Below are 12,281 nucleotides of genomic sequence, written 5' to 3' on the forward strand. Positions count from 1 at the left end.
TGCCTGTTAAAGGAAGTTTGTCCTTGCCACTGTAACTTGCTAAATGCTGCAAACTGCTCTGCTCATGGTGGATTAAGATGAGATCAGACTGAGTCCTGTCTGTAAAATGGGACTGGATCTTATCCTGTCTTGATGTTGGGTCTTTGTTAATAATAAAACATAGAGTACGGTCTGGACCTGCTCTGTTTGTTAAAAGGGTCCTGGGATAACATTTGTTGTGCTATACAAATAAAGATTGATTGGTTGATTGATTGATTGATTGATTGAATGATTGATTGATTGATTGATTGATTGATTGATTGATTGATTGATTGATTGAAATACACTTTCTTAAATCCTAAGGGTGCTCAAATTAGATTGATTTTATGAGGAGATACTTCATGGTAAGAAGGTGTGTTGGTGTTATAAAGTACCACACTGCCACTTAGTGGAAATGAAGAAACACTGACTGGGACTGGAAATATTGAACATTAGTATTTTAGAAGGCTTCTCACTATTCCAATATATTTTGAATGAAATCAATACTGATTGATCGGACCACGGAAATATACTTAAATGCTACTCATTATAACATTACATCTACTCATAGATAACAAAAATCATCATATTCAGATCCACTGCCCTGAAATCCGCTACACAGTTTACCTAAACTACATGATAGTATTGCTGCCTTCAGGAACACTTAGTAGCTCTCGTATTTTAGGTGTTGAACATACGATGAGGGGGAATTCAGTTGTTACAGCAACCCAGACATTAGTACAATCAAGAAGAATTTTCAATAAGTTAAATAAAATAAAATAAAATAAGTAAAAATAAAAATAGATAAATAAAGATAGAATGATAAAATCTAACTAATACATACAAAGAAAATAAAAATAATCCACAAAAATGTAAAACATATATTTATATAAATAAATGTAATAGTAATACAACTCAATTTAAGACTTGGAACTTAAAAGGGATTGACTGATATTTAAAATAAACGCTGTATTTGTGACAGTGGGATTTCCATGCTGCCCCAGAACGCATCACTCGGCCTTGTCTAAACTGTGGACTGGATCCCTGGGTCCCTGGATCGCCTTCATCCACCAGGGCGGGCCTTTCCTGTGTCGCTGCTACAGGGACACCAAGATGGAAATCCAGGGGCAAAACATTCCCTGTCAACATGGCGCCCTACACAGACCCGCTTCACCCCCTCTTCGGTCTGCTTCAGGGTCGATCCAGCACTTTATCTCCCCTGACCCGGAAGCGGAGGGACGACTGGAGTCTTCATCTCACCCACAAGATGAGAACAATAACAGAAGCAGGCCGAAGACTTCTGAGCTTCACCTGGTGGAGGAAGATGGCAGCGGGTCGGTGTGTTCGTCTGTCAAACAGAGACCAGTTAACAACAAATGTGTCCGTAACGTGAACAGATCGGGACCTGGACTTCATCACATAAACACAGAGAATCTACTGAATTCACTGCATGGCTCTCAGGAGTGTGTGAGGACAGCCTGGAGGTTCGGGGTAGACATGGCGCTGCCCTCCTCCTCTCATGAAGGGGAGGAAGAGGACTTCACGTTACCGTTTCCAGCTTTACGGCAGCAGCGAGAGGACGGACTCAAGCAGACTCCTCAGACCAGCACCCACATAGGCTCCACCACCACGGAGGACAGGGCCCACAAACCCCAGGAACATGTCGTTTTTAACAAAGAGGGTGTTAACGATGAAGGGAACACACACGGAGCGGATTTATTCACCTGCGGGACAATGAAAGGTAAAACCCCGCAGAGCTCCACCAGCAGCCCGCACGGCTCCATGGAGGCTGGGGACAGCAGCGACCTGATTCTGTGTGAATCCAACGACAGCTTTAATAACTACCTGGACTCTCAGGTGCTGAAGAAAGCCGAGCATGTCTTCAATCTGCTGAATGATACCTCTGTTATGGGTAACGCGAAGCAGGCGATCTACCAGCACATCGTAGAGGACGTGGTTCTGACAAACAAATATGGCGATAAGGTTTGTGGTCAGATCTCTACTGAACATAGTGAGAGTAAGCTGCTGAAGGAGGGTCCGTCTCAATCCGGATTGGTTTCAGGGACTCCTGTCATCTTAGAAACCATGGACACCTCGGACTTTATTTCAGACTCAGTGTTACAGCAGGACTCTGTAAACCCGGGCACGGCCTCCACTAGTCCGCCTGCCAGTGAGACCTTTTCCGGGACTATCACCATAAACAACCAAAGCATCATAGTGACTATTGAAAACGGGGTCCTGACTCTCGCTGCCCCCCCTGAAGGATATGTACACAAAGAGGACGACATGATCAGCCTAAAGGAGCACCTTGGCATGAAAGACCATGAGGATATAGTCCTTCTGAACTATGACAGTGGGACTAAGTCCATCGGTAAGATCAGCACCTTGGCAGTGTCCAGCTCCTGTCCGCAGGATGAGCCCAGACCTGGTATGTCTGTGAGTGACTCTGAGCTGGCTTTGGTGGATGACTGCTCCTTATCAGAGCTTGGCACCTCTCTGGACTCCTGTCCTATTATTAAACAGGAGGCAGGGGAGCTTTGTGCTGTAACAGAGGCAGACCTGGTCGCCCCACACCCCAAAGTGACAGACCGGGACAGTGGGGACTTTCAATCTGTTCAGCTGATCAGATCCAAGAAAGAGACCGTGACCTCTTTTAATTGCCCAGAACCAGCGTGCAACTCTACGTTTGACTCCCGTCAAAAACTCAAGGTCCACCTTCTGAACCACGCTGAGGACCCCCGCCCCTACCAGTGCACAGTGGAGGGCTGCGGCTGGGCATTCGGCACCTCTTACAAGCTGAAGCGGCATCTTCAGTCCCATGACAAGCAGCGACCACACACCTGTCAGTTTGAGGGCTGTGGGCGGCGGTTCACCACGGTCTACAACCTGAAAGCTCACATCAAAGTCCATCAGCAGGATAACGCCTTCGTCTGCGAGATCTGCAGCGAGAGGTTTCGGAGCGCATCCAGACTCACCAATCACCAGAGGGTCCATTTTGAGCCACAGAGGCCCCACAAGTGTGAATTTCCTGGTAACACAAACTGAGTCATGTTTATTTTTTCTACATGTTGAATAGTTTAGGTTTGCATGTCTCCATCCACTCCTTCACCCTGCTGCTCTGTTTACACTGGAGATGCAGATGGTTCTCCAGAAGATAGCAGGATTAAAGACGCACAGGGTCTCTTTAAATGTGTGCCTTACATTGTTCAGAAAGCTCAGAAAGGAGACATTGCACTTGAAGTTATTTCCTGTCTCTGTGTCACATGGGTTAGGCCGCTGACTTACCCCTTTAGCGGATGAGCAACAGGCTCTGAAATGAGGGAAGTAAAACTGGAGCACTGAAAACAGACTGTTTGTTTGCCCCTCGGCCATCAGAGTACACATTGACCCCTTATTTGAAATGACATGTATCTTTGAATCATGCAAAATATCATTTCCAGACAGAGAAGATCAGTCTCCAATAAGATAAAGGGGCTTTAATGTCTGTCTGGACATGTTGTTTTTATTGTCATCAATATGAAACTGTAAGTACATATCATATCAAACTACAAACAAAGATGTGCTTCAATCTAGTAAATGATAATAAACATCAGAGCTGCACTTAGTCTGTTATTATCTCAGGCATAAATGATCATAATAAATCAGCTGTCTGCATCCTGTCAATGCTTCCTGTGTATCAGGGTTCATGGGATCTGAAGTTAGATGTCTCCCTGTTTGTGCTGAGACACCAGCACTGCCAACAATCAGATAAAGAGAAATGTAAAGAGACTGAAATGTGAAACCATAAATAGACTATAACATTAATTTAATGGTGCAACTTTATGTCTAGAAGACAAACAGACCACACCCACATGAAGCAGGAAGTTTGTACCATTTCACATCACTAACAGAAGTTTGTAAAGCTTCATCTTTGTTATTCTGAGTGTTTGATGTAGGACATAACAATGTTGTGTTTCTTTCTGTGCAGGCTGTGAGAAAACCTTCATCACCTTCAGTGCCCTGTTCTCCCACAATCGCACTCACTTTAGAGAAACAGGCCACTTCACCTGCACCTTCCCAGGCTGCGACAAGACCTATGACAAAGCCTGTCGTCTCAAGATTCACATGAGGAGTCACACCGGTAAGCTGATGATATTAATGTAGGTACACAACCAAGCGGCAACCTCCGGTCTCAAAATATGAAGCCCATGGGGAAGTGTTATAAACTGCAATTCATTGAGCATCTGTTTGAGGCTTGCTGCAGAAACATCAGAAACCACATACACACCAATTAAAAAAAGAGACGATCTTTACAGCAGAAATAAACATGTTTACAGCCTGGTTCAAAAAACGGCTTGTCTCTACGTAGCTAATTTCTCTATTGGCACACACTGTACGGGGGTTAAATTGTTTTCTAACGCGACGGTTCATAAGATATTAAGATTACGAGTTCTTGCCCAAATAAGGACATGACTGACTTGACTGACAGGCGGGAACACATAGCTGTTGGCCAGGAAGCACAAACCCTGCCTCTTTACCTCACACTAAGTTTGGTTGAGTTCTTCATTTCTAATATGGCTCCCGCCGACGATTGGCTTCAAAACAGCTCTCAGGAACAGATGGGTGACGTCCCAGACACTACGTCCATTATTTATACAGTCTATGGACACAACCAGGAAACATGGGCTCTGATTGAACCTGATTTTCTTTTTTATATTTCAACAATAGTGAGCATTCAGGTCACTGAGATGTTTGAGGCTTTCTTTTCTAAGAAAAGTCATTCCTCAATCACATGATTCTGCAAAGTGTTTCTCCCTGCTCACTGTTTTTATAGGGAAGCAGCGAGCTAAGCAGCGAGCTATGCTGCATACTTCAAAAACATCTCTGTTTAAATGACTCCAAAAATATGAATAATTCCACTTGAACCCACTGTGGGGCAGATTTCTCATGTTATAAAGGTTGCACAAGAAAAAAGAAAATGGGTCATGAGGTTTATCCATGTGTATAAATAACGGACGTAGTATCCATGACGTCACCCATCTGTTTCTGAAGCTCTGTTTTGAAGCCAACCGTCAGTGGTAGCCATATTGGAAATGTTGAACTCAACATAACTTCTGTCAAGCTAGGGTGAGGTAAAGAGGCGGGCTTTGAGCCTCCTAGCCAACAGCTACAGTGTTCCCGCCTGTCAATCAAGTCAGCTGTGCCTCTCATAATGGAAAACTTGTAATCAGAATCAGAAGAAATACCTTATTTATCCCGGGGAGGGAAAATCAGTCATTACAGTTGCTCTATACACAATAAGTTATACAAATACAATGATAAGCTTTGTAGAAAATAAATGGTTCAAGTCCCTGGAGATCAGGAAGCGGGCACTCTGCAGGTCATAATTCATCCACCGAGCTTGTGCAGGCTACTAACTGCATCTGTGTGCCATTACTGTATCAAACACAACATTAGAAATGTGCTTTCTAACTGGATGATGTTTCATGGATAGACTTGGTGTCCGTACTGGAGGGGAAGATATTTTTTTATCCTCATATTGAACATTAAACACAACTCTATGATAAATAAACATTATGTTCCTCTTTTTCAGGTGAGAGGCCGTTTGTCTGCGACTCAGAGGGCTGTGGCTGGTCCTTCACCAGCATGTCCAAGTTACTCCGACATAAACGGTGTGTACTTTTTTAACAGCATGTTTCCATTAAGGTCAAATCTGTAATACAGAGCATCGCATTACAGCTCCATTAAACAGGCGAGTCATCAGAGTTTTAGCAGTGTTTCACCCTGGTGTTGATTTTCGTATGAGATTGTGATGTTAGAGTTTTAACTGTCTTATTGTTCATCACTCTTTATTAGGAAACACGATGATGACCGTCGCTTCGTCTGTACGGAGGAGGGATGTGGAAAATCCTTCACCAGGGCCGAGCACCTCAAAGGTCACAGTATCACACATCTGGGCACCAAGCCCTTCCAGTGCCATGCAGAAGGTACGGACAGTAACCAAACAGTGTGGGAGCTGATGGGGGAGAGATTAGATCAGTGATAAATCTACCATCAGTTTTTCTCGAAAGTTATTTATGTCTGTCATTTCAATTAATTATTGGAGTTATTGATATTTTCTGATCAGGTCTGGTGTTTGTTTCCTTTGCCCCTCAGGCTGTACTGCCCGGTTTTCAGCACGCAGCAGCCTGTACATTCACTCCAAGAAGCATAAGCAGGACGCCAGCACCCTAAGGAGCCGCTGTCCCGTGGCTAACTGCTCAAAGCACTTCTCATCCCGCAGCAGCCTTAAGAGCCACATGCTCAAACACCACCACCTCAGTCCTGGTGAGTGTCACATAATGTCTTTACAGAGGGTCATACCTGAATACCTCCTCCTGCTTCCTCCTTAGATTCAGTGCTGACACTCTGAGGGTTTAATGCTTCTTTAAAAATGACTGCTGGCTGTCTCTGTTTCTCAAACAAACATGTGTGTTACTCTTTGCATAGCAGCTAATGGAAGCCTGGCATAACTATCAGCTTTTCCCTAATGTGTATTTACAACTGTCTACATTTTAGATGCTCCAAACTTCCCTGATTACTGCTCAAAAAAATCTACTAGCGTCTGATCATAAAATATAAAGAAACAGTTTTTTGACTTTCAAATTGTGCCCTCTCCTTTTCCAAGATGTCCTCAGCCAGATGGAGACCACCCCCACCCTGACCCCCAGCAGTGAGCTCATCAGCTCCACCCCTACAACAGTTGCAGGGCCTGGTATTGTTGGGGGTGACCAGCTGCCCAACTTGGACCTCAGCTCTCTCTTTTCGGCTGTGCCTGGAGTCACGGCACCTACTGCTGGTATGGGAGTTGGAATTCCTGTCAGTGGGAGCAGCTCTAGTGGGACCTTCACCATGGACCTCTCTCTGGTCAGCTCAGGCATCCTAACCATCGACCCCACCTCAGTGGGCTCCACACTCTGCACTAGCAGCAGCACCATGCTGGCCAAACCTGTGGACCCTTTGATCCTGGCTGCTACTGCTGACATGTCCTCGCACCACGGTCTGGAAGGAACAGTCGGGGACGTCCTGCCCCCACAGGGCACCCTCAACCTGGACGATGTGCAGACCGTCACCCCGGAGGCCCTGAGCACCCTCACAGCTCTCGCCATGCAGGGTGCTGGTGTGTCTGTCGACCCTCCTCTTCAGCACCCGCTCAGCTCCTCCAGTGCTCTGAGTGTGGAGCCCTCCGCCTCCCTGGCTGTCGCCCCTGTCACTGAGCTGCTGGCATCACCCTCCAAGGTGGTGGACGTAGGCGGCCAGGGGGGAGCGGGGCCCCTGCTGGGTTGTGTGGAGGTGCTAGGACCCCAAGAGGGAGGAAAAGTCCTCACCCAGTTTGTTTTCCCAGGGACCAACAGCAGCTTCAGCCCGCAGAAAGAGCAGGAACTCAACGCTGTGTCCCCGAGCAGCTTCTTGGTGAGTTCTCATGTTGCTAGGCAGCACAGATTTATCAATGACATGTATTCACAGGTCTTTGAAGCTTCTACTTAACTTTACTTAAAAGATAAGAATCAGAATCTACAGCCTGGCCACTAACTGAAAACACACTCCTGAATCTGTACCGTTTGAGTTAACGTGGGCACCAGCCTTTAGTTAGAAACATGAATGGATTCAATAAAACAAGACCGGTGCGTTTGATCTTGAATCACTGTAGAAGATGGAGATCTCCTTTAGGGACAGCTGGTTTGCTTTTGTATATGCTTGTGTCAGTGTGCGCTTCTACATAATTGCATCAACATTTCCTGTCAGCTAGTGATGGCGAGATGAAGCTTCGTGAAGCTTTGAGGCTTTCCATCCAATTGGTTCACTCATGGGCCGAAGCTTCATGGTGCTCCATTTGCTCTACTGTGCCATCAAGTGGACAATACATGTAAAATAAGCACAGTGATTAATAATCACTTTGATCCCCTTGGAACACAATAAACACCTCACCTTTGAATAAAAGAAGAAACAGTGAAAAATACAGTTTTTGATAAGCGAACCGAATGCGTCTGAAATAATGTTAGATTTAGCTTGCCTTATTGGAATAGAATAGAAAGTACTTTATTCATCCCCAAAGGGGGAAATTCAGGTGTCTCTCTCTCTCTCAACTCTCTCTCTCTCCAAACTATCTCCAAACTATATAAACACTCTCCAAACTCTAGTATCCAAACTATCAAAATTCTATCCAAACTCAGAACTGACCGCATCTCTCCATCAAACAACCACATTTTGAATGGAGCCTGAGGGGTTTATATCGCTGTCAAACGTTGCGGCAAAATCTGAACCTCTTCCTGGAGCAGTCACGTGGTACAGCCGGGCAGCGAGGCTTCGGCCGTCATCATTTTCGGCCCCTCCCCTCAATGAAGCAAGCCTCGATACGCGCTTCATGGAAATGCCCCCTCCAATACTCGACACACGATTCGAAGCTTCGGCACATCTCTAACATCACTACTGTCAGCGTCTTGATTTGATTTAATTTGTGTTGGCATATAAAGCTTGTTGGTCTCATTAAAACCTTTTTGTTCCGTCTGTGTGTCAGGAGAGTGGAGGATCAGCCAGGACGGACTACAGAGCCATCCAGCTGGCTAAGAAGAAGAAGCAAAGAGGCCCCTCAGCCTCCTCAGGTAAGATTAGGGATGTAAAAAAAACACTGAGTTTTCTTCAGTCAAAAATAATTCCGAATACGTTGTTTTTCCCCTAAATTATATTTTCCACAGCAACACAATGCATATAACTGACGGGATTGAATACGAGTAACATGTTTAACAAGCTGAATTTCAACGATCAGGCTCATAAAAACTATCTCTGCCAACATATCTTATAAAGTGAAGGTTCAGGCTACTAACTTTTTTATTTTTGCTGCAACAAGAGAACTGAACAGAAACATATTTCAGACTCACAGTGTCAAGTTTTCTGCCTACTCGAGAAAATTGATTATGTGTACGCGGTCAGGTGTCAGCCGAGAACGCAATTGGGTCATCAGCAAGCGGCAGAAAAGCTCAGACGGATCTGGCGTTGCTGGTCTGCAAACAGCGTACTAGCAATTCCCACCAGTCTGTTGGCTTTGTATCTAAAGGTGGGACATGTCCTGTTTAAAGTTGTCAACCTTCGTGTCCGTGTCGTTGTTGGCAGCAGTTGCATATTTATCTTTTTTAAAAAGCGTCCGTGGAGACCTGACGCCCAGCCACAGCCACAAGCTGAGTGTCTCCACTGTGCGCAACACCTTTAACAGCTGATCACATCGAAACATGCTTTAAACTTAAAACACCTCCATGATAGATGAATGAAATATGAGACCACATGATGTTTGTTCCACGTGATGGAAAGTTGAAAACAAAAATGCGTGTTTCGAGTAATTTCTTAACAATCAATTGATCAATACTCAATTAATTGTTTACATCCCTAGGTACAGGCTGATATATCACATGAATGCTCCTCAGTTAGGAACACATGGATCTTTGTCATAGCAATGCTCTCTGATAATAGTGTAATTACCCACCCTTATTTTATACATTGATGCACAATGGTTTAAAACAGGGTTAAAGGCAGCAGCTGCCGGTCAAGAATCATTAACAGAAAACATTTGATTAAATAAATGTAAATATAAGTGATTGAGCCTGAACTCACAGAGATTGTGAATCATTTGTATTGAATGTGTTCTCTTCCCCTCACCAAGGGAGTCCAGGATCTAGTCAGAGGAAATCTAAAGGGGGGAAGGCAGCCACGGCCCCAGCACTGATGGCCCCCTCGGGTGCTCGTTATGCTGAAGGAGCTGCAACAGCCAATGGGGGGCTGACTCTGCGCGACCCTGTGACTGGTGCACAGTATGTTCAGATTCAGCTGCTGCAGGTGAGTTCCCCAGGCATCTGATGTAGCCTGGTACAGCTTCCTTATAGAATCCAAACGTTTGTTTGAAGCTTTCAAAAGCAGCAGAAATGTTAGATATCATTGAGATTAGGGATGTAAATTTCAAGTATTTTCCATGATCGATCTTTGGAAATGTTAACTATCAATAATTGATTAATCATTTAAAAAAAGGTAAATGTTTACCATGTCAAAAACATGCCAAATGCGTTTTCCCCCCTGAATCAAATATTCCTTCACGACTCAATGTATATAACTGACAGTATTCATTAGCTAAGGATTGTATTGAGGTGTTCAAAATGTCAAACATGCTGAATATCAACATGTGGAGCAGGCTCATAAACTCTGCACACATACAATCATAAAACTGAAGGCTCAGACTTCAACATGGGAACTGAACTGAAACCTATTTCATTCTCACAGTGTCCAATTTTCTGTCTACTTGTTCTTATTGAGAAAAATAAGCATTTGAACATGGTCAGGTGTCAGCTGGGAGCAAAACCAGATCCTAATTAGTCCGGGCGGCAGAGAAAAAAAGCGCTCGTGGAGACCAGCTGAACGTCTCCGCTACGTCACATTTAGTCAGCTGATTCACATCCAACATGCTTTAAACTTAAAACACCTCCCTGATAGCTGTACCAAATATGAGACCACATGATGTCTGTTCCACATGATAGAAAATCGAAACAAAATAATGTGTTCTTGTAAGTTCTTGACAATCAATTAATCGATACTCGATTAATTGTTGACATCCCTAATTGAGAGACATGCTGATCATGTTGTGTGTGCATGCAGGATGACCCAGCCAGTGATGGAGACCTGGCCTTCCAGCTGAGCTCTCAGCCCTCCAGCTCCCACTCTCAGCTCACTGCAGACCTGCCTGTCAACATTTTACAAGTAAAGAAATCTCTCATGTGTTCTTTCTGATGCTTTTTATTCCATCAACAATGTGTGCAGCAGTTAGGTTGCGTTGTATTTCAGCAGATCAATATGACCCTGTATACAGCTCTGTCCTGTTTGATAACACTTCAGTTTATTCAGGTTAAATAGATTCCTCAGCCTGTGTCTAAGAGACCCATCAGCTGATACACTGAAACGTTGTATTTTCAGTAAAGATGGTGAACCTGTTTCCTCACAGGAGCCTTCAGTGATGACGGAGGATGACAACGGCTCAGACAACTCTCAGTTCACAGGGAGCACAATCAACCTTCAGGACCTGGAGTGAGCAGCGGGGGCTGCAGATGGAGGTCTGCTGTCACGACAGACCTCACTGGCACCCTGTGACCCTCCACAGTTTACACCTTTAAGATATTCAGCTCATCAAACAGCTGCCTCCTCTGGTGAATTGAGTCTGGGGGGTCGGGGGTGTGTGGATGCGAGTCCACAGATACTGCACCTTGAAGAGAGGAGATACTGATCATGTGTCCAGAAGATTATCATGTGTTTCTTTCTAAAGTCCAGTTTGTACCAAAATCCGACCTTGGAGCGTTTTTATGTCAGAGACACAGAGGTTTTTTCTTCCTCTGTGGATTCGGACTGTACGGTGTCTACTTCATGGTGCCACATTGCCACTCATGCACACAGCGGCCGTCTTTGCTCCAGTTGCCTTACAGACGCCTCACGCTGTGCATTCCTCCACCGGCGAGTTTCCTGCTTTCTTTGTTTTTCTTTCTCTTTTGCTGTTTTGATTTCTAATCTTATGTTAGATTTATTTTTCTATGGCAGCAGTGAGTTCGTGTTGAAAACATGTCTCTTTATTAGTTTATGAACAGTTACTACCTTATTGTAATAATTTTATCTGTTTGTTATTTATTGTTTAGCGATGGGTTTACAGAATGGCAGAGCCAAACACAGAATTAAAGAATCAAAGCACAATCAAAACGCTTGTGGAGAGGGATTTATTTGACTTTGTTTCCATCATCAATTAATCAATCAATCAATCAATCAATCAATCAATCAATCAATCAATCAATCAATCAATCAATCAATCAATCAATCAATCAATCTTTATTTATATAGCGCCAAATCACAACAGTCTTTATCTTATAAATCTTTAGAAACATAGCAGGTCTAGACCAGGGGTTCCCAAAGTGTGGGTCGGGACCCCCTGGGGGGTGAGAGGTCTTCCTGAATATTTTTTATTTTTAAATGATCTAAAATAGTACATTTTACCCATTATAGTAAAAAAATATTGACTAAACATTAAGTAAAACCTTGAAAATAGAAAATGTACTGAGTTTTCTGCCTTTATTTTTTTGACAGATGACCCCTAAGTTTAGGGTTGGTGAACAGTGAATTATCAAAAGCATCAGTAGCAGTAGGTTAATTCACAGGAAACAGCCACATGCTTATTTTTCTGCAGACCAGCTAAATGTACCTACAATAAACCCCTTTAGGGGCAG

The 12,281-nt window shown here is 44.1% G+C and overlaps 1 protein-coding gene across 2 annotated transcripts; it reads left to right on the forward strand.

Annotated features, from left to right (window-relative positions):
• Positions 1 to 1,077: 1,077 nt before the first annotated feature.
• Positions 1,078 to 11,760, forward strand: si:dkey-156n14.3 (zinc finger protein ZXDC). Of its 2 annotated transcripts, none has more exons than XM_034682180.1 (10): positions 1,078 to 3,049; positions 3,986 to 4,138; positions 5,591 to 5,669; positions 5,854 to 5,984; positions 6,154 to 6,324; positions 6,665 to 7,449; positions 8,555 to 8,639; positions 9,692 to 9,864; positions 10,675 to 10,776; positions 10,990 to 11,760. In XM_034682180.1, exons 1-10 carry the CDS (start codon positions 1,132 to 1,134, stop codon positions 10,990 to 10,992), a joined length of 3,600 nt encoding a protein of 1,199 aa, XP_034538071.1. In that variant the 5' UTR covers positions 1,078 to 1,131; the 3' UTR covers positions 10,993 to 11,760. The 2 variants fall into 2 exon arrangements, with proteins under 2 accessions (XP_034538071.1, XP_034538062.1); XM_034682171.1 differs by having other exon boundaries at positions 1,089 to 3,049; positions 11,018 to 11,760.
• The last annotated feature ends 521 nt before the right edge of the window (positions 11,761 to 12,281 follow it).

This window comes from Notolabrus celidotus, chromosome 1 (assembly GCF_009762535.1).
Source record: "Notolabrus celidotus isolate fNotCel1 chromosome 1, fNotCel1.pri, whole genome shotgun sequence".
In the NCBI taxonomy this organism is placed as follows: Eukaryota; Metazoa; Chordata; class Actinopteri; order Labriformes; family Labridae; genus Notolabrus; species Notolabrus celidotus.

Coding starts and splice junctions, on each gene's coding strand:
- si:dkey-156n14.3 (XM_034682171.1), top strand. CDS start 1,132: ATGGAAATCCAGGGGCAAAACATTCCCTGTCAACATGGCGCCCTACAC. Junction 5,670..5,853: donor AAGTTACTCCGACATAAACG/GTGTGTACTTTT, acceptor ACTCTTTATTAG/GAAACACGATGATGACCGTC. Junction 5,985..6,153: donor CTTCCAGTGCCATGCAGAAG/GTACGGACAGTA, acceptor TTTGCCCCTCAG/GCTGTACTGCCCGGTTTTCA.